At 39.1% G+C, this 27828-nt stretch overlaps 2 protein-coding genes across 3 annotated transcripts; one reads left to right on the top strand and one right to left on the bottom strand.

Annotated features, from left to right (window-relative positions):
• The first annotated feature begins 715 nt into the window (after positions 1-715).
• LOC104942769 (acidic leucine-rich nuclear phosphoprotein 32 family member A-like) lies at positions 716-6246 on the top strand. The gene is made up of 5 exons (XM_010768059.1): positions 716-1188; positions 3335-3484; positions 3568-3690; positions 3784-3982; positions 4077-6246. Exons 1-5 carry the CDS (start codon positions 1135-1137, stop codon positions 4241-4243), a joined length of 693 nt encoding a protein of 230 aa, XP_010766361.1. The 5' UTR covers positions 716-1134; the 3' UTR covers positions 4244-6246.
• coro2ba (coronin, actin binding protein, 2Ba) lies at positions 5512-25833 on the bottom strand. 2 transcript variants are annotated; one of them, XM_010768060.1, is made up of 13 exons: positions 25478-25833; positions 24981-25067; positions 22460-22660; positions 15224-15340; positions 14242-14391; positions 13473-13637; positions 12181-12297; positions 11971-12075; positions 11102-11198; positions 10679-10791; positions 10110-10200; positions 8636-8775; positions 5512-8417 (listed from the first exon to the last, which is right to left on the bottom strand). In XM_010768060.1, the coding sequence occupies exons 2-13, from the start codon at positions 25014-25016 to the stop codon at positions 8283-8285; spliced, it is 1467 nt and encodes a 488-aa protein (XP_010766362.1). In that variant the 5' UTR covers positions 25017-25067; positions 25478-25833; the 3' UTR covers positions 5512-8282. The 2 variants fall into 2 exon arrangements, with proteins under 2 accessions (XP_010766362.1, XP_010766363.1); XM_010768061.1 differs by lacking the exon at positions 24981-25067.
• Between the last annotated feature and the right edge of the window lie 1995 nt (positions 25834-27828).

Raw genomic sequence — 27828 nt, 5'->3', positions numbered from 1 at the left:
GCCCTGGCTCATTTGGTCGTTAAGTCAAATAAAATCAAATGAAAAAAGGCATTGCGAAGGTCTATGGTCTTTATTGGCTTTGCAATTGACATTAAGATGATCCAAAAGTAACGGAAAGTAATCAAGTTACATTAATTTTAAATATAGATGGATTAGGTTACATTATGACTCGTTTTAAAGTGGATACATTTATGGTAGTTTTTGTTCTAATGATTTCCACTTTTAGAAGCATAAATATTTCCTTGCCTTCCAATCATATGAACATACATTTGATGGAGATACCCCAATATACCAATCACACACACAACACACACAATCATATATATCAATATATGTAATACCTTCACAAATTAAAAATCTGTCGCAGAGGTTAAGCTGTTTTGTTATTAAGATGTTGTGTAAACCTGAAGGGAAGTGAAAAAGGTTGATACTGTACTATGCATAACGATTATCTCTACACTGAATACATTTTTAGTAGTTAGTTACAAAGGTAAATATACAGACACGTTTTTGACGTAGTTTACTATCTATAACAACGATATACCCATAATTGATTGGTCCCATTCTAAAGTGGTTAATGTAAAGCAGTTGTCAGGCTTTTTCTAGAAAACAGGTGACTTTTATTTATTGTGTTTAAACTATTGTGTTCATTCTATGATATGTTTGCGTTATTTTTTTCAAAAATATGGGGAAGCATTTATAATGTGAATAAAATCAAACAAAATCCAAGAGCTCCACTTCACTGCACATCACCTCAAGTGTTGTGTCTCTTTAATATTGAGAAATTATGCAATGACAAACATGTCACATACATCTCACATGTCATGTATTCCGTGTAAAACATTAAAGGATAAGATTAGCCATGTAAACTTAAGTTAACAAACAACCAAACTTCGACAACAAAACCCCACCCAGTTTTATAGGGGTGTCTCCATTGGCCTCCATGTCTGTTAATCCGTTCCCTCTTTATTCCGCTCCTGCCATTGGTCGGCGGTGACGACAATCCCGAGACGTGATCCCGCCCACCGAGCGGATCAAGTTTGAATGAACAACAGCAGTCTGTTCTAGAGGTGCTAGTTGCATTTGCAGTAATTATTAAAAGTGTGTATCATATCGCGGGGGCGCTGATCAAGGATGGACATGAAGAAAAGAATCCACCTAGAGTTGCGGAACCGCACTCCGTCAGATGTAAGTTGGCCTCATCTGTGCTAATGTTTCACTCTCAGCTAATGGAGAATATTTCGTGTGATGTCTTGGCGTGGGGATACAAAGTTTCCTCCAAGTTAAAAAGGTGATGGTAGACGTCGGATCACATTGTTGCTTTGGGAACATGTTTACAGTTGGCAGGTCGCTGCAGGTACGCCGGGTGAACTTTTGTGCACGTCTTTGATGTGCAGTTTGAGAATGCTGCACAGCTCTTCATGCCAGCGGTATAAACAAGGCAAGCAGCACGAGAAGCCATATTTGTAACTTTTCATCTGAGAAACGTGCCCCGTTTCCCCTTTAAATCCCCTCGGTATTGCTATGTACTCTTTGTTTGATGGGTTATTTGCATGCTGTGACTGCGAAATTAATATACCTGAACATTTAAGCCGTGCGCGTGGCGCGTTAAGGATGCGGATGCTCAAAGTCATGACATTATCAATGATGCATAAAGATCATAGCCTCGATTTATTGCCGTAAAAATGCGTCCTACACCGACAGTTAACTCAAGCAGTCGTTTGGACTCGTTTATTTCTGCAGGAGGTGCATTCAAACCTACTCGAGCCTGCAGCCCCATGCAGCCTGTATCTGGAGACACAGTGCGCACAGATGGCCGAAAGAAAGCGGTGTTAGCATGGACCGTTACCGACCACCAGGCTGGGCGAAAACCTAGAGAAAACACAAGATACATGCTTCAGAAACACCCCCACATTGTTATTTACTGCAGGGTGTGCATTCAGCCGTTTCAGAGACTCTTGTGGTTTTTCGACGACACTTCCAGCAGCCATGATGAAAACAAATGGTCGAGCCGCGTTGTTGTTGCTCTAGTTTTCCAGAACTAGGACAAGCCGCCATTTTACTGAGAAACAAAGGCATCCGAAATACACCGAATGTCCCGTTCATTCGACACATACGACGAAGGATTCATCATACCTTCCTATTAACAGAGGTCTATACACGCCTTCAGTCCAAACGGAAAGTGTTTAGCAGAAGCAACAATGAAACGTTTGCCTGGCAGCTATCTAATGTGCCTCAGCTGCCCCTCCTACTCACAAATGACCCTGTGCACGACTCGTAGGGCTGTTTCTGCCTCCGTTTCCACTAATCGCTCTGTACCTTCTCCACACATCTCTTACTACGTTCAAACTCGGTTATAAAGCGCGTGTCTGTTTATTATGAAAACGTAGCTAAATGTGATATTTACGTAATGGACTGAGAGCCAATGCATCGCGATAACTACTGCGTTGTAATGTGTCTAAGGATTATTGATGGACTGTAATGTTTTCATAGTTTCGGTGCTCAGCGCTGATTGGCTGATTCACGTTGAAGGCTGTGTTAAATATATCCGATAACAGCACACCTGAGAGACTGCCTATCAGTTTAATTATTATCAATGCAACGAACCAAAAGCAACGCTCATGTAAATGCCCTGTAGCTCAATGTGTGTTTATTGAGGGCTATGTGGATAGAGAACCCTTCGTTACTTGGTAAATGGCATTTAAGAAAAAAAAATGCAACATTTGTCACAATAAATGTAGAGAAATATAAGTATAGAGTAAAGGGAAATACTTCAGTATGTACAAGTAGCTGAAATCTTTAACCAAGTACCGTATTTGAGTACATGTACTAAATAACTAGTCCAGAAGTATGGATCCTGGATGGAACCAAGTAAAACAAAATGGCAAAACCAAACATTTAAATTACTCCATTACAATAACAAGTCCTTCTTTGTTTTAAGTACAAGTAACAAAGAATCACCACAATTCTAACTACAATACATAAAAAAACAAGGACACTTGTGCAACAGAATTCGTATCATTATTAGTACCACATTAGTTACCTTTTCATTTCTTGTCAGGAAAAGTACTTGAATGAAGCAGTAGACTTTAGCAGTAGCAATTAAGTTAGCCATTTACTAACATTTTATTTATTATGCAAACATGATCATTCAAAGCGACTTACAATTAGTAAAGTCAAACTCAATATCAGTAATAGTAAGAGCTTCTCATCAAAACTTTAAGTGCATCCCTCCTTAATAAAAAAAATCTGAGATCTTTAACTTGGAAATTGTCTAGGCCTCATATTCAGTTTGTCTTTTTTTTTTTTAACTGTTCGGAAATGTGCTTTTCAGGTCAAAGAACTTGTTCTAGACAACTGTCGCTCAAATGAAGGAAAGATCGAGGGTCTAACAGATGAGTTTGAGGAGCTGGAATTTCTAAGCACAATCAATGTTGGACTGACCTCAGTTGCCCACTTGCCGAAGCTAAATAAACTCAAAAAGGTGAGTGTTTTTCTGCACAAAACAAGTCTGTTACTTAAGGCTTTGGGGTTTTGCATATTTTGATCTGTTTAATTGATCCACAGCTTGAACTCAGCGATAACAGGATCTCAGGAGGGTTGGAAGTTCTGGCAGCAAAATGCCCCAACCTCACACATCTCAACCTCAGTGGCAACAAGATTAAAGACCTCAGCACAATAGGACCATTGGTAAGTGAGACCCCAAAATAGTTGCTGAAGAATTCACAATATACCAAGCAGCTAGCTGTAATTATTGAGCAAACTTGATTTTTCTTTTAACAGAAAGAATTGGGAACCCTTAAAAGTCTGGATCTGTTTAACTGTGAAGTGACAAACCTGAACGAATACAGAGACAACGTGTTCAAGCTGCTACCCCAGCTCACGTACCTGGACGGGTACGACAAAGACGACAAAGAGGCACCAGATTCTGATGCTGAGGTCTATGCAGAGGGCTTGGATGATGACGATGACGATGAAGATGGTGAGTTTGCGGACTCGCACACCTTCATGTGTTCTTTCTAGCATCTGTTAAGGTGGGAACATCTGGCTAATAACAACAAACTTGTGTCACCCAGATGTCGATGAGGAGGAGGATGATGAAGATGCAGCACCAGGAGATGATGAGGAGGAGGAAGGAGAGGAAGACGAAGAGGAGAATGAAGAAGAGGAAGAGGAGGACGTCAGTGGAGAGGTGAGAGTAAATCAGATTTGCACTCTAATGATACAAAATAATTCTAAATGAAATTGTATTAACTTTACCATTTGTTTTTTAAAGGAGGAAGAGGATGAAGATGTGAATGACAAGGAGGATGAGGATGATGAAGGTGAGTCAAATAATGGCTGACTTTAAAACATAAGCAGTCTCCTAAATCAATACTAGTTGCTAAGCGTATATATTATATACAAATCTTTATAGTATATATTTGTTGCAGTAAGTACACAAGAAATCAACAGTTTTCATGTTTTCAGTGAAATGCATGTCATTGAGGCCCGTTAAACATATTGAATTAATTTCCTTCAGTATAAGAACATTTTTGTATGCGTCTTTTTTTTAAACAAATATTTTAAGTTTTTATATCTAGCTTGCATGTTCCCTCCAACAACTACTGAGCAATAATAGTAGTTATTACATTTTGTCTGGAAAGAGTTTGTCAATTGTAATAATTCAAAGTAGGTCATTTGTATCAAATTTGTCTTGCTACTAGAGAAGGCAGGAAACAACTGCTTTTATACTAATAGGAAACAACATTGTGCGTGCACCCTTGTATTGGCAATCAGACTGCAACTTTATAATGACACTGCCAATTACATTTATGAACAGACAGTGATGTGTCTTTACAAAAATCCAAAAGTCTTGCCAGCTACTGTTAGTCCTAAATGATGGAACCTGCAAAACAACTTTAACGGAAGACATGGATTTACTTCTAGTCTTTGCCTCTCTTTAAACACAACTCTCGTTTTTGTAGAAGAAGAGCGAGGTCAGAAGAGAAAAAGGGATCTGGATGAAGAAGGGGAAGAAGGAGAAGACGATGAAGACGATTGAGGTTCCTCTTGAAGCTAAGTCATGAACTGTTAAACTTGTATCTCCCAGTCACTTCTCAACAACCCCATGTAATTTCCCCCCCATTTCATATTGCAGTAGGAGTGGTTTTTGTTATTGGCCAGTCAGGTAGACGGGGTTGTCTGGAGAAATATGTTACATTTATGTACCTTTGATGCTCCTGTGTTCCAGTCTTTACAGTCCACTTTTATCTGCTCTGTGGACTCCAATTTTGTAATATCCAATAATGGCAAAGATAAAACTTTTTAAGAAATGTTTTTTTCTTTTCTAAGGTTGTGTAAGACCAGTTTCTGATGTATTTGATTTAAAACCCCCTTCAAAAGAAAATAACAAAATAAAAAACAAAAAAAAGAGTGCATGTCTAAACATTTTAAAGTCAAATACTGGATTTCATGTATGGCTGTCCTCTCCTCGTCTTAAACTTATTTTTGCATCGTACTTTTATCTCTTTTTTTTTTTTTTTTTTTAAATGTAAGTTATGCGTTTGTAGTGTCACCAGAATGCCAATACTCTCTGCTGTCCTGGTGTGAAACTTCTGTCTGAACATGCACAGTGTGACCCTCACAGGGCATATTTTTAAATCCTAGCAAAGAAATGTCTGCCCTTGTCAAAGCCGCTCCTCCTCCTTAAACCCTCAGCTTTGATAGTTCGGAAATTACGTGTTCTTGTAAATACTGACCAAATCTATTTTTTTGTATTCTCTTTGATGACGGCAGACATTGAACAGACATCTGAGGTGAAACTTTGACTTGTAATAAGATATTAAATATGTATGCTGCTTTATCTAAAAAAAACGCAGTGTGACATTTCTTGAATTTGAACATAACTTTGTATGCATAATCTTTCCATAAAGACAAATGTTCAACATCAAAACTCATCATCACTTTTCCCATGTTCTTTTCTGTGACACACAGGTGGCAATGTTTGAATTTGTGGTGGTAGTGTAGAGAAATACTTGATATAAACGGAGGTTACAACTGCAAATTATGTGCATAGAAATGTTATTGTTACAAAATATGTAAACTCTGGAAAACGGTCAGTTACTTGGACTTTGTTTTCACTATTATTCGTACTGGTCAAATTGGCCTACCTCAGTGATTTTTCACTCCATGTTAAATCCACTGTCATCAGCCAAATTGTTTAATTTTCCCTCCCATTCACTTCAATAAATCCCTTTTTATATACGTTTTTGAGTTTGTGGTCTTTGTGCAACATTGTCATGTCAAATGCAAAGTATGTAACAGTTTTAGGTCATTGATGGAAAGATGATATTTTTCAGATTGAGATGTCATACTGTTAATTCTATTGCACAAAACTCTTCACCAAAGACCACGCCAATCACATTTAAACTGGGTTTAATTGTCCAAAATGTTAGTCAAGCTCAGTGCCAAACTAAATGGATAGAATTACCAAGGTTAACAAGAAGCCCTGACAAAACTCAACTCCAATCTAACTTCACCTGTCTCTCCACTGTAGCTGACCCATTTCTGGTAGATCCTTATCCCACTGTCTACTTTCACTGTAGAGTTAGATTTTTCCTGCAAAAAACACATTTACCATTATCCTGTCACTGGTTCCAGTCTGCATGTAAAGGGCTTGTTTTATGGACCCTTTATGTTCCAACTATGATGTGATCAGGGAAGACTTGAGACCGTAACTTTTTACCAACTCTGGGCACAGATCCGTTTCTGCATGAAGCCGATCGAATCATTTTCCTTATCTCAGTCCATCAGTAATATGAAAGGTTGAATGAAATGGGCCTGGGTTAAAAGACACATGGCATGTTGTGCAGCATCTTTGTCAAATGTTAATCAAGTGCCCATTTTACTTTTTACACTGAGGGGAAAAAACATGAAACGGTCAAATGTAGGCATTTATACCACAATTCAACCTAAATCTGATGATTGAACAAGTGAGCAGCAGCGATGACCTGGAGTTTCTAGAGCAAAAAACGCCTACAGTTAAGCACATGTCACTCACTAATGGTGATATGCTTAGTTTAAATGTTAAAGGATGGTTATTATCACAGTTTTCAGCACTGTTAGGAAAATGCAAGATTATATTATTTATACCTTATCTGATTATGTCGTTGGAGTCACAGAACTAATATCATAAAAGGTACAGTTTCACACAAATCTTGCACCAACTGGAAACATTCAGCAAAATCTATCAAGCGTCACAATCTTTACTTGCGCAGCCACAGCATACAAAAAATGGGATTAACAAATATACATGTTATTAGTTAAAAAGGTAATTTGTGACAAATAAATAGAAGCACATATACATTACCACCAACTTGGCCCTAAAACCCAAAACAGCAAAGCTTCTGTTGAGACTATACCGGAGTTAGGCAAGTCCACCACCTCTAAATACATGTCTCCCCTGCTGCTTAACCACTATTTAAATAAAGAGTAAAGTACTAAAGTGAGTGATCATCCACTCCTTAGAAAGAAAGACTGCATAAGGGTAGCTATAAGTCAGTATTGTGAAGTCAATTTATAGCCAGTAACATTGGTTAGGGTGAAAAAAGGGATGGGATAAGCAGCTTGTGAAAAGCATGAGCCACATCTGCAAAAGCTTGTGTTGTCTGTCAGGTGCAAAAATACTTCACATCAGCCGTTTTGAAAGGATGCTGCAGCTCGCTGCAAACGGTGTCTGCAGAAGGGAGTAAGGCCTTGTGGAAGCAAAATAGGAGCCAGCGTGACAATCTTTTTATCCTCCAGTTTTGCCTCAGCAAAAAATGAGAATTGTGGTTTGGTCATAAGAGGTTGGGAGATGTTTTTTTTTGCGTAGTGATCAAGGTATTGCATCGTGAATGGCAGGTTAGGCACAGTGAGACAAATACTCTAGAGGTCTGGCAGAAAATATGCGACAACTGATCCCAACACTTGAGTGTGCTAGATCAGGAACAAGTAGTAAAAATACAGACAATACCAAATGGATTGGATCTCAAACATCCATCGAGTTCATGTTAAGGTGGAAATCCATGAACAGTGCCTCGTCTTCATTACTTATCACATTTGTTAATATTACTATTTTCCAGTAATTGTTCCAGTTAAGACATTATCCAACACTTATCATATTAGTGTATGCGCTATGTAGGGCAGCAGGAATGAATATACAATTTATCAAAAAAGAGGCTGAGGAGGGCTCAGAAGCTTGTTGGAGGTCAGAATTTGGGGCAAAGGAAGCAGCTTTGCCAGTCCAGGAGGTTGAGAGGTCAGACGTTGTTGGGGCTAACGTTCTTCAGGTTGTTGAGCTCCAGCTCCAGCTGGCGTATTCGCACATCCTTGGTGGTCAGCTCCTCCTTCAGCCGCCGCAGTTCATCCTGCTGCCGAAAGAACATCCGCAGGAGCTACGTAAAGAAAACAAAAACTCCTGCAAGTTACACGTACAAGTATTAACATGTTAACAGAATACATTCTTAGAATGTAAACAGATGGAAGACACTTATAGTCACTGCAAAAAGCTGAGGCAGATTCACTCTACTCAGAAAGACAACGTTTACACTAGGGGAACAGCAGGGTATAGAGATGGCAGCTGTGTGAAGTCACAGCATTATTCAGCACACACCTCGTTCTCTGTCCTGGGGGGTATATTCTCCAGCAGGTCGATCCCATTCACTACCACACTCTTCTTTTCCTTCACTGGGGCCTTGAACACTAACTGGTTCGGTCGCTGGTAACCCTCCTTCAGGGACATCAAGACTGGTTCTGTTCACATATAACAAGCAAAATAATGTAAAAACCAACAAAATAGCACAAAGAGGCTTAAAGGCACTTTTCACAAATAAAATATACAATTTTTACCACGTTACTATAGTGCTATTCATTAATCTTGATTATTTTCTATATTGTAAGTAATCCTGGTCTCCCTGGAAAGAGCGATGCTGTTGAGCATTTGAGATGTATGTTTTCGGCGCTTTGACTATCACAAGCCGAGTGCCATCTTTTTCAATTAAAATATATTAACACATTTAAAGAAGAAATCTCATGGGCAATATCTTCAACACAAACAATCTAGATTGATGAGTAGCACAACAGATAAGAGGAACATTTGTGACTTTGGATTGAACTGTCCCTTTATACGTCACCAATTTCTCAATTCTCTGTGTGTCTTAAACCTTGCATATCTAACTCTTGCATATGTACTCACAGGTTTTTAACATTTGGAAAACCATATGTGCAATTCATTCAATGCCTGATCTGCAAACTAGAATCTGTAGTTTTCCCAATACAAGATTCCCCTATTGTTTGGAGTTAGACGAGTGTCAAATGACTTCCACAGAGGTAACATTGGAGAGGGTAATATTCACTTTGAAAAGGCAGTCTGTAATGCTTTATTATGTCTTAAAACTGTAAGTCCTGGATTTAGTGTTTAAGTGGCTGACCTTATAATTTAAAGACCTCATAAAATGCATATCAGAGTTGGAGTTAGAGTATATATAATTTTAAGGAAATATATGTGGGAGTTAGCACCCAACACAGGATGATATGTTGGTATAAGATTAAGATAGTCAGGTTTGGGGAAAATAGGACCCAAGTGCAGTTAAAAAATACAAAAAAAGGTTTGTTAACAAACCGCGAGCTTTATTATAAAAAGCCGAAGGCATGAAAAAACAAGAAACTAATTAACAGAAACAAAACCGGGGAGCATGACAGACAGGAACAAACTTACAGACGGGAACAGGCAGGAGACACGTACAAGGTGACAGGGACATGAAATGGCGACGAACAGACATGGAGCACAGGGGAAGACAAGACTAAATACACAGAAGGGTAATCACAGGACAAGACAGAGCTGGCAGGGGAGGCAGAAGCACAAGGGCAACAGGTGAACACAATGAGGCACAATCAGATACAGAAGGGAAACTAACGACAGGAAGGCAAACACAGGGAGTAGGATCAGACAAGACACAAGGAGGAAAACATAGGTGGAAAATGAAAACATAAATCCAAAACCATGACAAAGATCTTCACTTAACATCAGTTTATATTTGGCAAAAAGTGTATTCTGTTAAATGTTGCGAGTCTGAAGTGATGTTCACCTCTGTTAATGCCGCTCAGCCATTCACTTGCAGTCAGCGCAGGTTCTGTTCCTGCGGTCATGGGGTAGATGTCCTCCTGGTACGTGTCTGACTGTAAACCAAGAAACATACATTCTTGTTTTATTGATTAGATTTGGTATCGGAGGGAAACAAGATCATATTATGTTGTCTTAAACAAGATTTCATGTTTTAAAGCATTACACGTAACCTCTGCATTGGTTTGAAAATATTCGTATCCACACCAATGCCTTCAGCGAGCACTTAGACGCTTACTGGCCTTTTCTCTCTGTTTTGCTACACTTGTAAATCAAACCAGGAAATGAAAAATTATCCTTTTACGTTCAGATTAATTACCTCTCCTAAATGACTCTCAGCTCTGATTACTTAGCTGTGTATTTCATAGCATACCGGACTACTGCACTGTATGTCAAAGAGTTTCCAAGAGATGTTGATAAACCACATTAAAAATGTATGCCTCTTTAACCAATTATGTGCTGATTAATTGCAAAAATGTTTGCAGATATAATAACAGAGTCAAATCTGTTCATTATTCATGTATACCCACTAACCCTCCTCGGCACAATCATGGAGATGGGCTCGATCAAACCCTTCAGGGTGACGAGCTTGTAGAAGCGGAAAACCTCGCACGCTCCCACGTCCAGCCCGTGCTTCGGCATCACACCTGCAGACAATCATCAGAATTGGTGGTGACACAACCTTTTTGAAAAAATAAAACAATTCCATCCAAGCAATTCAACACCAATTGCAGTCACAAGAACAAGAGAAAAGTATCAACCTGCTGCAATGTCACACGAGGGAATGTATTTTAATTATTCTGCCTCATTTTTCCCTTCAGTTCATTTCATCCTTTCAGCCATGCAGCACCACTTTCAGAGTAGTAAATCCCTCCTCCCTTCCCTAAAGACTGCTAATGAAGCAGGTAGTATCTTTCACTCCGCTCTCAGCAAGAGAGATCACATTTGCTGACTTACCGAGTCCTTTCTGCGGCGTCGGGGACCGGAACTCCATTAGGTATTGTAAGTACGGCTTCTCTGTGGTAATCTCAAAGTACCGGATGTTGCCGTCCCCCTGCCAAGGCACCAGAATGTGTCCGTTACACTACAGTTCAAGAAGTAACTCATTTTTTACCATTCAGATTAGTAAAGCCTCCTCTCATTTTTGTGCTTTGCTCCAATTCCCAAAATAAACTGTGCCGTCTTAGATTTAAATACTTCTTTAAATGCTTTGCCTAACATTTTAAATGACTGATATTTTTCAAATGAATGAAGGGTGTTGAAGATTAGAAAAGTAAATATGAATGTCTTTTAAATCAAAATTGAAATAATACCCTAACACCTAGTATCAATTCTCAGAATAGTTTGCGTTCAAACGTGTCTGTGCAGCAACCAGGAGGAAATATGTGATTGGTGTCAAATATAAGGCATCAAAATTGACATTCATAAATACATATTTGACACTAACACATCAACATTATTTTGCTATTGTGTTGACTTGGAACTGTTTGTTCACTTTATTTAGGGGGCAATTCCTGCTGGTTTTAGTTAAAGGGATGCATTATGGTCAAATTCTATAATTTATTTTATCATTTTAATTTATTTATGCATTTTATGTTTGTATGCTCTTGGCACTCAAAAAAGGACAACATTGACATTTGTGGCTCATTATTTTGTTTTGTATTTGCCATATTTATTTTGAACTGTTTACCTCTATCCTGTTATTTCGTCAGATAAATAAATACAAATAAAAACCTGTAGTACAGTTTTGATAATTGAATAGACATCAATTTGGTTCTGAATGAGGTCAATCTTAATCTTGTGACCCAGTGATAGGCAGCACTGACCTTGCCTGCCAGGTACAACATGTGGGTGTCAGCATCATAGAAAGGAAACAACAGTCCTGACAGGCCGTCTATGTCCTCCTCCACAATTGGCATGGACAAATCCTCCTAGAAGGAGAAACACACACATACACACAATGCTAATTAAACACACACACTTGCTCCACCCACTCTGGCATTACATGCGCGGGCCATATGGAGGTGTTGTCTGACCTGGTCCCAGAGAGCGATCTGCCGGGTGTTCCAGCGTGAGACCCCTGTGGTGAGAAGTCGCTTCATGTTGCCCAGAAACACCACCCGGTTCACGCGGTGGTTCTTACAGCTGGCTTGCTGGTGGAGCAGCACACAGAGACACAGTGTTAATGATACAGGGACCAGCTCGGGGGGTTATTGTCTTATGTATTATCAGTATTCATTCTTAGGACTATTATGTTGTTGTGACAATACAGAGAAAGGATACAAATACATTTGCATCATTATTTATAGTAGGGAGCACACCGGAAGCATATGCTCTATAATAGGGTTGGCAAACAGCCTCAGGTGTAATCTTTGAAAGTAGATCTGTATTTCAGGTTCATATTTTCATGATGTTTCCCCTTTTTATCAGAACCTCTCTATTCTGCTCCTCCTGCGCTCTGGTGTTGATAACCTCCACTTGGTGCAGCAAACATGAGTCTAATCAGAAACCATTTCCTGGTGATCTGGCGGGGAGAGCACCAAGGTCAAATATTACAACAAATCATTAGGTGACCATAATTAAATCTGTAGATAAAAAATATTTTGACCAAACCCAGGCTTTAATTTGAATTTGTGATTTCATAGAGCTGCAATTTCTACAACAACATTTCTTCCCCAAGTTTTTGGATCCTGGCCACGGGGGTTTGTTCTCGTTCAGCCAGAAGAGTGTTAGTGAGCCATTGATGCAAGGCATTAAGGCACTCAAATGTCAGCGACCTTATGAACTTGTCAGCTGCCAACAAATAGGTGTATTTATTGTTATTATTGTTTGTTAATACTCGATTCTGATTGGTCAATAACTCAATACTATGGTGTGTTATTTCTGTGATGCACACATTTCTATGTATGCATTTCTTAAATTCTGGAGAAGATACTTTTTAAATGAATAAATTATTTTTTAAATAAAAAAAATAGTTCTTAAGCTAAGATTGGTCTCAAATTATTAATTTAGCCATGTAATAAACAGGATAATATCCAGCCAGCCGGTCATTATTGCACCATCCTGCTGTGTTCATTTTGAAATAATGAACAGCTAGCTGTATATTATCCCATAGACGCGCTTAACATTTTACTTGTTTACCCTATCATTTTTAAATCATAGGGTAAACATGAGGTGGTGAAATCTCATCAACATTATTCAAATTTGATATAGTCTCTAGGACAAAAAAACTATGAATTATTTCCTCAGTATAATCAGTTGTAGCAAGGGATATTTTAACATCAGCAGTGGTGCACACCCCACAGAAACAGCAGCCCCCCCCCCTGACCTGAAGGACGGCCCCGGAGCGCGGTTCGATGACTCGCAGCTTCTTGTCTTTGCAGCTGGTTGCCAGTAGGCTGCCGTCGGTGTTGAAGGACATGCTGAGGATGACGTCAGTGTGGCAGTCGATCATCTTCACCGGCTCTCCGATCTCCAGGTTCCAGATCAGGATCTGACACGGGAGGGAGGGAGAGTTTGGGTGAAGCTGTTAGATTGCTGTAGCGCTTGATTCAGTGGTGTGATTATGTTGTGGGCTTGGGACTAGAATTTGCCTTTGTTTTTGTGCGCTACTAATAACACATCCGACAGTAGTCTGTTCTGATATTCAAGGTGAAATAAAAACAATATACTTTACATAAAATTACTCTGTCATTTAGTGTTTTAGGAAATTCTATTAATCGTTCAGTTTATAAAATGACCTAAAACAGCAAAAACGCTGAACACAATTTTTCAGAGGCCAAGGTGTTATATTTATGTTATATCTGACAAATACCCTGAAATACTCATTTGATTATGATATGGAAAGTTAATATTTAGGAAGCTATAACCAGCAATTATTTGGCATTTGTCCTTGATAAATACAAACAATAATTGATTAATCAAACACAATATCATATAAGAATACTTTCAAAATTAACTAAAAGTGACACGTTTTATATATCTAACAGTATTTGAGTATCTAAGAAGACATGAATTAAAACATTGAGCTGCTTATACTCATAGTGCTTTCAGTGTACTTTGCTGATTTGAGTTGGTTACATGTTACTGTGCAGTACCTTGTAATCATAGCCAGCGCTGAAGAGAATGCCGCTGCTGGTGGGGTGCCACTCGATCACACCCACCCGCCTGCTGTGGCCGTACAGCTCCAGCACCGCCTCCGTCATGTTGCGCCTCAGACCGCCCTCTGGGATCTCCCATACTCGCACCTGCCGCGTTAACATTAAACAGTCAGCAGAAAGTATACAAAATACAAAATATACAGTGCAATCACCATAACACACACACACACACACACACACACACACACACACACACACACACACACACACACACACACACACACATACATTTTTTTTATAGAACAGGTCAATAAGTATGTATTTAAGTAAGATTTATTCAGAGCCAAAACCTTTTTTAAATGGCCGCAATCAACATAACACAGCTAGAGATCCCTCTGATCAAAAATAGCCCACGGTATCAATGCAGCCCATTGCATTAGGATTAGTCTGGATTACAGATATGGCTAGAGGCTCTGTGTTGGTCCAGAGGAGATTATCCGTCAACAAGTGAAAGTACTTTACAGAACACAGTGCTGCATGGTTTTACTGTAGACTAACATAACATGTGCGTAGGGAAAAGGCCTACAGGTTGTATATTTGCAACATTGGAGTTTGAGAGTGATAGTGATTAAGATTTGATATTGTGTCTAATGTGATTTACATAGTCAGGGAACTAACAGCTAGTGGATTTGTGACTTGCAAAAAGACATTTCACATCCGTCATTTGCCATTTTTAGGTCGCTTGCTCACAATAACAACTGCAGCAGCAGCTGCCGGGCGAAATCCAATCACAAGCTTGTGTCCAGTACAAACTCTCTACATCCCACACCCTGCGGACATAGTGATTTCATGACCTTTTTGCCTTCTGAGCCAGTGGCTGTCATGATTCACAGATTCATCTTCAAAGTTTCACAATACTATATTCCTCTATAATCACTTGTAAAAAAACATTAACAATGTAATAAAGTAGGTCACTTACCGAGGTGTCCTCCGAGCAGGAGGCTATGATGTTTTCAAAGAAAGGATTCCACTTGATATCGAGCACATTGCCTTGGTGGCCACACACTTTTGGGTAATGAGAGTCTAGGCGGCCAGACTGAAACAGAGAAAGATAAATTGTTAATTTGCATTTTCTTTTTATGTGTTAGCATGTTGGTGAAAGGAATGAATTAAGCATTTATTAGGGACTACGTGAACCATACCATAATCAAGAGGTTATACAAAAATGTACTGTAGGTTGTAATTAAATTGATAAATTGATAAACTGCGTAGTGATGTTTTTGAAATATAAAATGCATAAAAGACACCCAGTACATGGCATCTTCGGTAAAACATGTGTCAAAAAAGATTTTATTATAAAATAATGTTAATAATACAAATAAAGGAATCTGCACTGATCTCCGAGGAACATTAATGAACACATTTTATTGATGTGAACACGAAAGACGAAATAAAAATAAATAAAAATCACATCATAGAGATGATTTAATAAAGCAGAGCAGGTTATTGTACTGGGACATCTGAGGCACATCTCTGTTATTGCAATAACCCTCAGAGTCCACAGAGGGGCAGTGGCTCACAACAACAGGGGACAGACACCACCTCCAAATGTCGGTCATGTTGTCATGAATGTTTGATGCAACTTCACTCCACTGACCTATTTTTTTGTTCCTTCAGAGATTTGTTGAGGAGCGTCGGGTCATGCCTCAGTGAAATCCTGTGTGTGTTTAGGTCCACTGTCCTTACTGAACCCTGAACATTCACTCCATATGTTATCAAGCCCTACTCTGAACTCTATCAACCCTTCTATAATATAAAAAATATAAGAAACAATGAAAATAAAATGCAACATGTTTGCACCCTGAACCTGAAAGAGAAAAGTAATGCATTTCCTAAATAACTAAATTAAAAGCAATAAAAACATTTTTTTTTTGTACTAAATTGTAAATCACACAGCCTCAGTAAGGCTTGAACAATGTTTAGGTTTATGTATGTATATTAATGACAGTGAAATATCATGTAGTGTACAGTATACCTACATTGCTCAATATTAGCTTGCTACTGACACCAAGCTGACAAGTTAAAAAGCTATAATATTAATATCTCAGCACCATACAAACAGATACAGTAAATAGAAACATAAACACAAAAAGCATGCAGATCAATAAATACTTTTTGAATGTCTTACTTGTAGCTTATCCAATAAAAATAGACAAGCAGTAGGTGTGCCAACAGGAAACAATGTTTCAAGTTTGCTAAAGTGACCAAAAGCAATAGACATAAATGTCAGTTTAGTGGGACATCAATTCAGTCAATAAAACAGCCAAGGATAGTATGAGAAAGTGTGACTCTTTAACATCACTCCCGTTATTTTCTGCTAACTTTGGACCACAATAGCTTCTCACGACATCCAAAAAGAAACTCAAATTTGGGTACATGTACAGATACAAATTTAAAAGGGGACCTATTATGCTATATTTGAAAAATATATTGTAGGGCCATACCAATAGAAAACACATATATACAACATTTTAATTGTTTTATTATTATGTTTATTGTTGTTATTTGTAGGGCTTTGTCCTAATATTTATTTTTGTATTAAACTATGTTGAAAGGTTAGTTTAATGTCATTTGTCTATTTTGCTAGGAAAATCTGAAAAAAATTCTGAATGAAAGGCTGCGCGCGAGACTGGTTTTTCGCTGGGTTGAGTCGTGTGGGTTTTTGAGTGAGATGCGGCACAGCAGCCTGTCAGTTTACTCTTGCTAGGTTAGTTTGGCTATTATCATTTATATTTATCTGCAACAATGGATATCAGGAAGTGGTTCACGAAAGGAATATGGCAACTCAGCGCCAGATGCAGGCACATTAGAATGAATCAGTTACGTTACTAACGAGCTAGCAAGCCAGCCAGGGACAAGGGAGGCTGGCAATCAATTATATTTTGAAGAGAAAGTGTCGGGGTGGGCCCGCCCTGGTAAATCAAATGCCCGCCCAGAGATGTATGTCTGCCGCCGGGTCTGCAGCTAGACGACTGTATACGGAGACGATAGGATGGGACGTGTCACGTGTGCCACCAATGACGTCATAGGAGCCAAAATCCTGGATCAGCTTGTTTGCACCCCGGTTTTTTTTTTTTTTTAGAGAGAGAGAGATGTGGGTAAGGAGGAAAAGAGAGAGGGTTGTATTTTCTGAAACTTTGTGAGTCTCCTTACACACCGGGGACACAGATTTATGTATAAAAGACATCAAAAAGTGCATTTTGCATGATAGGTCCCCTTTAATTAAGTTATACAAAATTAAAAAGGGACAAGCAAGGCTAATGCCGAGTTTTGAAGATACAGTTTTCTATTAATGTGGATGGCCTCAAGACATTATTAACATGGGACCTGAGGGACTGCTTATTAAGATGGAACTAATTACCTGCAAGGAAATAATGTATGTTGGGATCCACAGGGTTCAGGGGTCCATGAGGCATTATTGGAGTCACACAGATGTGCCGGGCCAGCAGCTGCATTACACCAAAGGCACCGCACTGTGATGGCTAACAACTGTTATCGATCTCTAATCCCCAATAAATCCTAATTACTGCTGCTCTGGGATGTTCTAAAGGCAGTATTTTATGACTTGTCTGGCTATAATACAGTTTAATGTGAATTCATTAATTACAGACCAGGAGGGTGTTAACAACTCATTTGGATTCAATAATGCAAAACTGGCAATTTGGACTTTTCTATCCTAATTGTCTTTACTAAACAACTCACGAATGTTGCAGCTAAACATCTGTGTTGCTGCATGCGGATATCAATCACTATACATCTCAGCAGAGGGAAATGAACATGCTGATTCGTGCTTATGAAACTGAATTGGTGCTGCTGTGTTTTTTCTCATGTTAATGGTCTAATATATGCCGTTAGAGCATTCATGTTGTATGCACTAGCAGAATGGTCTGCATTATATTGACACTGTATTGGAGTTTTCTAAAAAATAACTTCACCGTGATAGTTTAACTTAATGGTAATTTTAACAAACCGTAGCAAAATAACATCCTTAACGTTGAATATGAGTATTGTGCACATTATGCTGTGAACTTCACTTCCATATATACAGTATATAAAACCATTAACCCAGGTACACTCTTAATAACATGGATGAATGCAGTGTAGGCATCTATATTTAATCATATAAAATATTACATTTTATCCTGCTGGTGAACCGACACATAGCAGAACCTTTAGTAAAAATAAACTGCAGTACATGGTTTATTTTAGATAAGAGATGAGATTGCAACAGCTTCAAGTATTTTCATTGTTGAAAATTGTGCTGTTTTTCCTTTTAAATATTCATTGGTTGGTCGTTAAAATGTGAGAAAAAAGCAAACAATCGCATTAAGGCAATATCCCAGAGTGCAAAGTGATACCTACACTGGCACCAAAGAATAATTAGCATTTTTTCCTGGAAAAAATTACAAATGCTTTTAAATAATTACAAGATAATTTAGAATGAGTAGTAATGGTAGCAACGATTCAAAAAGCACCACACCCACTGCCCTCTCTTTGTCTGAGGTGATTGAGAGGTGTTTGTCACCTTATGAGGTGATTTCTGTGCCAGTGTGTGTGCCAGGTGGTGCCAGCGGTATTCCTCCCCCTTGCTAGTGGCGTCGTCTGGGGCAACCATATGTCCGTCTCGCCGGCTGTCATCATAATATGTCTCACACCTCGCCATTGCCAAGCACACACACATCAGATTGAATTTCTAATGAAGGAGCAAGAGGGGCTCATTTCAAACGTTCACAAATGTAGTTTTTACTTTCCTTCAGTGCTTATATTACCAACCTTGTTCAGGTTATTTTTCTCTCATTTCTTATCAGTTTTGAGTGATTTCATATAATTGGACTCAACAGATTGACTTTAGTTGATGTACTTAACACTGGAGACAGTTATTGATTTTGGTTAGTGTGACTTAAGTGTGATTGGTGACATTGACAAACCTCTTTCTAATTAAGATTTAACCCCATCCATCGATTTCACAGTTTGATTTACTTTTGATAAGCTAACTCTGTAGCCTAAACATTAAACATCCTGCACTATAATGTGCATTGTATACAGCACCTTAACAGATACACTGTTAATGAATCCCAATACGTTTCTGTGTCCCTGGAGGGTATCGATAATTTATTAACATCACAAATAAGTGACCACTAGCCTAATAAAGACAAATTAATAATCATTCTTATCATTCAACACCATATATGTAGAATCAACACATTAAACACAAACTAAGATGTGTTTTTACTATTCATCTAATACAGAGGATAACTTAATTTTGCTGATGTGTTGTTTTGAACAGAGTCCTTCATCCCACAGAAGCTGTCAGCTGTGCTGCTGCTGCTGCTGAATATGAGAAATGCATTTCTGACCTCGTCAGCTCAGCAGAGGAAATGCTTAAGTGTAGGCCTACTTAGTACTTTGACCAGGAGGAAATCGATCTAGTATGCTCTTTAGAAGGGTCATGGATATATTCAATATAAGCAAAGAAATACCATTTGTGAAATGTGAGATTGACGTGAGGTATTATTTACCTTTGTTCAGGATAGGTTTTTTAATAAAGTATAATAATCACTTGAAGATGTGTTTATTGCCAGTCCATACCACTGTATTCATTTTCGGCTCATACGTCTTTATTTCTTCATAACTGGACTGACTAATAAAAAAAAGTCATTTGATGCCGGGCAGATTTTCTTCATATTAAAATGCTCAAAACAAAGTGAGTTTCATAAACAAAGAGCTCTGCATGCAGCCTCACCAATCTTAAAAGCCATATCTGATATATCAGTGTAGGGGGACAAAATGAAAAACACCCTTAAAAAAACCCCGTAAAGTTTATATCAAGACGATGCCCTTGTTATGTTCTTGCTAGCTTACATGACAATATTAGATATTGACTTCAGATCTGAAGAAATTGTTTAAAAAGCTGACATTATCTCAGCGCTTCACACCAAGTATCTCATCACCAAAAGGTCTTAATTTAACGTAAAATGTCGGCCTCCCTTATGGCAGAGGCTCTCAGCTTACTGAATACTTCTTCTTCCTGATAACAGCGTGAATCGACTCTGCCTGGCAGCCAAGAGCTTTTTTGAGTACCTATAGGCAGCGCCGCTCTTAAAGGGGCAAAACACTATTTTTATGGTTTGTCAGACCTACACTCTGAACTACAAATTGAGGTAAGAGGTGAACTACGTTAATGTCCTATGGAAAAATTACTCGCATATGTGCCGCAGTAATAACGTGGTCAAAAAACATCAACTATCAGCCTCACATAGAAAACACTTGCCAATTAGATAGGCAACTCTATTCATATTAGGCACAACATCAGCATTTAAAAACACATTTATGATCTCTATATCAAACCCAATATGATCAACACATAAAAAAATCAGTTTACTATCAGTATAATATCTCTCAAATGTGCCACTGCCAGGCTTATCCTCCACATACAAATCTGCAATGATGTTGTATAATGATTAATCTAGCAGAAGCAGGAAAGCAGAATGTGCTGAAAGAGAAGAGATTGTTCAGTAAATTCACTTTTCCTAAATGTAGGAAAGAATTTCACACTTTCCATAACAACAGGGGCATTTTGTGTTGTTTATGGGAAATACCAGTATGCCTCGGTGTTGGCATTTCACTTTGGCTTTAGGTTCTGGCTTGAAGATGTAAGCCTGGCAGGCTCTGAAGTAGCAGGGAGACTCTCTGGTGAATTTCTGTGGAAACATTTTTAAACCTCCAGATCTTAAAGATAAAAATAATCTGATAATTTAGACCGAATTACGGACTCAAACCCTAAACAGATATACCTTCATGTACCTCACCATCCTAAAAGCTTTGACAGTCAAAGCTTTTAGGATGGTGAGGTACATGAAGGTAAGTCACTCAACCTTTAATTGTTAAATGTCCCATGTCATGGCCATTTCTTCTATCATAATTCCATTGTTGAGGTCTACTAGAATAGATTTACATTGTTCAATGTTCCAAAATCACATTGGTTTTCTCATACAGCGCCTCTATAGTGTATTCACTCTCTGTCCTAAACGGCTTGTTGGAGCTCCTGCCCCCCCCCTCCCTATGAGCCCAGTGTGCTCTGATTGGTCAGCTCGCTCACTCTGTTCTGATTAGTCAACCACCGTTACAGCTGAACATCAGTGTTTATGTTTTACAATGGCGTTTGATAGCAACCAGAAAATGACACCAGTAATGACAAACTGATGAGAATGCTGCGTGGGGTCTGGGTGCCATGTTGGCGGGACGTTGCGGGGCTCGCTGGCCCGCCCTGTGGGGCTCGAGGAGCAGACAGTGAGAGATGGATTACTGATGTTGTTTCCTGGTTGCTGCGTGGGGTCTGCGGGACATGCCAGCGGATACCGCGGAGCTCCGGCAAGGCACTTGGTCTATATCCAGCATCCAGGGAAACACAGCGGGAAATCCACCTCACACTGTCTGCTCCAGGGGCCTTGCAGCGTGGACTCCTGAGCTCCGTAATGTCCCGCTAACATGGCACTTAAGTCTATATCCAGCATCCAGGGAAAAACAGCGGGAAATCCACCTCACACTGTCCTCTCCGGGAGCCTCGCGGGGCGAACTCCTGAGCTGCTCGGGAGTCAACCCTGGCAGAGGGTGTGCCTTTTGTTCTATAGCTGTGTGCCAATTGGTCCATTTGGACTTAGTGACGTCAATAGGCCCCGGTAGAAAAAAATGGAAAAATAAAAATCTACAACGAGGCGTTCTGGGGAAGCATAGACACGTATTGTCTGTGTTAGAGTTTTACTCGCTACAGGGTGTACTTTGAAGGTTTGTGACTTTGCAGACCGTTTACATGCAGAAAAAGCTACATAACACACAAGGAACCAGAAAAGCATATGATGGGACCTTTAACTTAACAATATTATCAAGCCCCAAATACTCTCCCCAAATACCCAAATCATCACAAATCTGCACTGACACAAAATAAAGTCAGAGGACTCCAAAGAGGAAAGACCCCCTTTACCTTCGATCCTGTCGGCATTTAAATACTATTTCTTTCAATATTTCCATTGTAAATGTTTCTTGCCTGTGCACCAATACACCAAGTAAAAATTCCATGTACGTGAAACCTACTTGGCAATAACCTTGATTCTGGGTCAGATAACAAAAAACAGCGGGTGGTGTTGATGCCAGTTACCTGGGGAACAGGTATGACGATGAAAGATCCGCCGCCGGAACTCTCCGTGACAACTGCCAGGAACTTGGAGTTGACGGCACAGAAGTGGTTGTCATGGACGTTCTTGGTGATGGGGATACCGTCGAAGCAGTGCTCCCGGTTGCCTACTTTTCCGTAGACATTTCGAAACTTGGAGCTTCGGTAGGTTGGACGCCATGACATCTGAGGAAGATAAACAAATACGTTTATTTTATTTTATAGAGCATCCTGATAGATTACTTTACTTAAGGTTGTTGTACAGGCAATTACAAATTATTTGCAGATCTATAAATGTATATACTTCATGTCTCATTGTTAAATTGTTAATAATCTGTTGATGAAATGTTGAAAAATGGCCATCAAAATTTCCCACAGTGATATTTTACTCGTTTTGTCTGATCCCGAAACCCAAAACTATTCAATTCATCACCTGTTATTTTGAATGTTCAGTAAATATGTTTGCTTAGCAAAATACATTAAGGATAACAACTTTGACCTCAATTTGGCATTCAGTAAATTGGTGTGGACATTGTATCAATGTTGTTGTATATTTTAGATGACAACCCTGCTTTTTACAATTTTTCCAGTAACATTTTAGTGTAGGCAGAGGAGATGAACATTTGGCGAAGTTAGTACTAACATAATAAAATGTAATTACACTGCCAGCGAAAGTTATCTTCATCCTTCATGTATTATTGACAGGATGTGATCATTATAATGTAGACAGCATCAATAAATCCTAATGTCAAGTTCCCATCTAGCAAACCCACAGTAGCGGGGTGGGCTGTCCCATCTGTGCAGACATGATAACTTTCACACATTCACTTGTGGAAAATCGTCCAAATTAGTCATGGATGTGAGGCTTTTGAAGGGTGAAAAGTGTTCAAATTGCCCACGATTAGTGTGTCAAGAAGGGATAGTAATAGAATATTAAAGACATTTCTTAAGAATAATATAATTACAGGAAAAGACAGCTGGTTAAACCGATATGAAATATTGCAGTTTGTCCTGTAGTTAGTAACTCTATTTTGGATCTCATACAACAAAAAAGCAGCCTTTGTTTGCAGCCACTGCACACAACAAAAGAGGAGAAGTGGTTTAATTTGACTCAAGAAGCTTCTTTTGTCTGTCTCTCCACCACAAGAATGCATTGACGGAGCTTCATTTTTTGGCGTGAGCTGACTCTGTACAACGATTTAAAGGTTGACAAAAGATGTCTGTGTCTTTCTAATGAATGTGGCAACGCTGGGAAATATTCTGAAACTGGATCTGTTCATTAGTATAAATCACAGTGATATCGGTTTGCAACAGGAACTGGCGGGACAGGATTTAAGACTCTTGTCAGATCACTAGCAGCGTTGCCGGATGACATCAGGCAATCCTCTATTCAGCATTGTTCTTGGGATGTAGAGGGAAACTGGTGGGAGTGGTGTACACATGCAAATAGAAACATCGTCAGACCATGCGGCTGCTATTGTCTTTCCCCGTCCCTTTTGGTCTCGAATCAGACTGGAGAAATGGCATCCAGTAGGCAACAATACTGTGGCTGGTCACTTTGCCCTCACTCCAGCCTTCAAATGTTGCAGCCGTGGTGACATGGCAGGAGTAATACAGTTACTATGCAATTACAGTGTCAGCACATTGTTGTTATTTTTAAACCCTAATTATGATGCTGAAACTCTTTCTAAATTAGCTTTCAGAGGGAAATGTAATGTTATCTCAACTCCATTTTATTTCTCCAACAGCAATTAAGTACTTACTCTTTCAGATCAAGAATTTAAATAATTTATGAAGAATAACTATGTATTATAACAGAGTTACTATTTGTCCAGAATCAAAATCTAAAGAACTGAAGCAATGATGCAAATCACAAAGGAAAATAAGTCCATTTGTAATACAGAAGTTTCTGTTTTTCTGTGGTTAATTTACCCTAAGGAAGCAAACAAAGAACAAAGAAATCATGGCTCCTCCTGTCTCTCTTGCTCTGAAAAAAAACTAAAAATATAGACTCTCAAAGGTGCATGCTGGTCCTATACCTGCCTCAAGTCTAGCTAAACTAAAAACAATAAATTGATAATAATGTCTAATGAAGAACAACCGGAAATAAATCCAACAGTCAAAACAATCTGAAAGAAGCCAGTTTGTATAATAATTTATTTACTTGTTAACTTGTAATGGAGAACTTTAGTTTTACATACATTGAAGTAATGCAAATGTTCCTTAAGTAAAGGATCAAAGTATCTAACCCCTCATTAAATGTATTTGCTTTTTGTCCCTTTTTTATTTTATATTATTGAATATATTTGGTTTCTGACTGCTGGTCACAAACATTCTACAGAGTGCAGCATACTCAAAGAACATCTCACTCTCATCCCATTCAAACGCAGATTGACTACTCCAGAACCACGGCTGTGTGGGCAGCATAATGGCAGCTTGTTAAAGAATTAATGTAGAACAGAAAAGCAGCAGAAAGCGGCCTGCGGGACGGTTAGAGGAGACTTGCCTGCTTTGAGCTCTCTTTACAAGGATGCTCATTCATTGGTCACTGGGGTATGGCACAGAGAGGATATCTGTGTGTGTCCGGGTCTTTCTAGTCTCACGAGGTTTCACAGTATAAAACACACACACACACACACACACACACACACACACACACACACACACACACACACACACACACACACACACACACACACACACACACACACACACACACACACACACACACACACACACACACACAAACACAAACAGATGACGAGCAGGGGTGTGCAAACATTCACAAAACACAATCAGAGAAAAATAAATGACTTGGTATTCATTGAGGCAAATCACAAGACCTGCTGGTTGAGAGCATGATTCCCCTCAGGGTTAAACTTTGTAAGGTCAATTTCATTTGGGCATATTCTCAAATGTTTATGCCAAGTCGGACACATTACAAACATAACCGGATACCTGACAAACGTTCTCATAACAACCACCCTGAAAATGCCAGCTTACCTTCCCAGTGTCCTTTGAGGAACACTAGTCACAGACTTGCCTTCTCACGCTGCAAACATCCACACTCCTTTCTCAGCGAGCTGCAATAATCTCCTCTCTTCCTTCCTTCCTTCCTTTTCAAATCCAAGCAGCCAGTCTGTGTCTGATTCTCTCATGTTTTTCCTCCCCACTCCCCTTTAAACTCTCTCTTCTCCTCCTACTGGTACTGATAGCTGCAGGGCTAGCACTCCCCCCTTCCCTGCTCTTACCCTTCTCTCCCATCCTGCCACTCAGTCAGCCCTCTGTCTCTGTCTCTTTTAAAGTTCAGGCTCGAGCCCAGCCAGAAGTAGCTATCCAGCCTCTCTCCTCTCCTCCCACCGCCTCTATGGAATCACAAGGCCTTTCTAAGCTGATTTGCTAAAACTCCCAGCTGTTTTCAGTCCTCTCTTCATCCTCCCCTCTTATAATCTCTTATCTCTAGTATAATGAAACAAAGACCTTCACACTCTCGCTTATTAAAAAAGTTGAAACATTAATAAAGAAGGAATGTGGAAAACATATTTTCAATAAGGAATTGTACAATATAGTTGTCTCAAAGCTGAAATCAAATGTCACCAAATTCGCTATATTCAGAAATGTAATACCTTGTCTATGAAGTTTTCTTCTTGTTTGTGCCATTTAATGGATAATTCGTATTTTGTTTCCACATTTCGCTCTAAGTGAGAAAAAAAGGCGGATTTCTTACACTTCATCCAATAAAACATGGCTGGGGTTTCATTTTTTCTTAAACATTATAACTAGTTATTCCTGCTCTTACAGAAGTATCCTAAAAACAAACAAATAAAGCGTTTATATAAATATATGAACATAAGAGCTGTGTGTGATTTAAGTTTAATGTATGTATGGTTAGTTTGACCATCAGTGTTCATTTATATTTAAATAAATGACTCCAATACAATAACTACATTTTATCTATGAAAAGGAACACTGGGCTTCTTTGCCAGGAATATGTGAGATTTTTAAGGACAACATATTATCAGGGAGCCTGTACTAAACTTGAGTTTTAAACCCATTCATATGTACAGTATATTTACAGATTAAATTGAGGCAGAGACCATTGTATGAGTGACTCCAGCTCCTAAATCACAGCTTTTTCCTCAACAGAAACGCCCTGAAGTATCTGCTCTTCCCTGCTTACTATTTCTGAAACGACCAGATCGATTCACTGAGGCAACTGCAGCAGGTGTTGTAGTGAAAATTGCCTCCCCTGATGTTTGTCTGTGTGAAAATGGGTGGAGGCCTGCAGGTTCACTATGAAGGGGGTTTGCCTTGGCCTCTTGGCTCGGTGTGTATGTGTGTCTCTGTGTGTCTCTTTGTGTAGTCTTTATGATGTGTTGTACATGTGAGTCTGTTTATGTGCCTGTGTCCATGTCTGACCATGTGTTGTCTGTTTGCAGCAGTATACATTTACTGTGGTGTTCATGGCTGCCAGGCAGACCACTCCAGAGACCAGAGTGTGTTTATTGAGCTTTTTTTTTGTCTTGCTTCAAGACACTGCTGCTGCTCTGTGCACACTCAATCTTCCCCTTTGAGGTTTAAACCCTCTTTCCGATATCCTAAAGGCAACAAATGGTTGTGTCTCAGTTACAAAAATCACCAAAATATGAAACTTATTGTCGAACAGCAACAAACAATAATACAAAATACTTTGCTTTGTTTCTCCATCATCCCAGCTGCAGTCCAACATCCATTTTCTTCTCAAACTATAATCAGTCAATGGCAGCATACTGGCTCATTACAACCAATAAAAGACCATTCAAACTCCACCAAATCAAATCAATGGCTTAGATTATTCTAATCAAGAGTTTCTCAATGTTGGTGCCAAATAAGGAAGTAGAGCTATTTGAGCTCGTACTCAATAGATACAAAAGGGAAATCTGCAGGGCAGCTGCATGTCTTGTCACTCAGACGTGAAGTCCTGTCAAGCCACCATGTCATGTTCTGTCCTTTCCTCCTTTCTCTTGGCAGCGACATTGTACAGTTATTTATGATGACTTCCCTTCTCTGCGAGGAGTAAATATCACAAAAAGCGAGACATCCTATAAGCTCTTTTTTCTCTCAGTGTGAAGTGCAATGTTACACAGGAAGTGTCACAGCTTGGCTGAAAGAGCAGGAATATTTGTGTACACTGCTATGGCAATGCCTGATGGGACAACAGTGGTTCTAAAATGGCTTTTGTGTGTTGTGAGGCTACAGATTATTAGAGAAAAGTATTTGCATTTTACCAGCTGTCAGCTCACAGTCAACAGCAATCAATGGTCTGCAATACTTGGAAATTCTCATAGAAGCTGATTTGTTTCTTCTTTTCGCTC

Source organism: Notothenia coriiceps, unplaced genomic scaffold, assembly GCF_000735185.1.
Source record: "Notothenia coriiceps isolate Sejong01 unplaced genomic scaffold, NC01 NC01_scaffold00005048, whole genome shotgun sequence".
NCBI lineage: Eukaryota > Metazoa > Chordata > Actinopteri > Perciformes > Nototheniidae > Notothenia > Notothenia coriiceps.
Note: the sequence above shows the minus strand (reverse complement) of the source record. Positions and strands in the feature narration are given on the sequence as shown.

Excerpts from the sequence above, each read along its gene's own strand:
- LOC104942769 (XM_010768059.1), top strand. The coding sequence starts at position 1,135 with ATGGACATGAAGAAAAGAATCCACCTAGAGTTGCGGAACCGCACTCCG. Across the intron at positions 3,485-3,567 it reads AGCTAAATAAACTCAAAAAG|CTTGAACTCAGCGATAACAG; the intron begins GTGAGTGTTTTT and ends ATTGATCCACAG. Across the intron at positions 3,983-4,076 it reads TGACGATGACGATGAAGATG|ATGTCGATGAGGAGGAGGAT; the intron begins GTGAGTTTGCGG and ends TGTGTCACCCAG.
- coro2ba (XM_010768060.1), bottom strand. The coding sequence starts at position 25,016 with ATGAATGAGCATCCTTGTAAAGAGAGCTCAAAGCAG. Across the intron at positions 14,392-15,223 it reads CCTGCTCGGAGGACACCTCG|GTGCGAGTATGGGAGATCCC; the intron begins GTAAGTGACCTA and ends TTAACGCGGCAG. Across the intron at positions 8,418-8,635 it reads CCCCCAGGACAGAGAACGAG|CTCCTGCGGATGTTCTTTCG; the intron begins GTGTGTGCTGAA and ends TTCTTTACGTAG.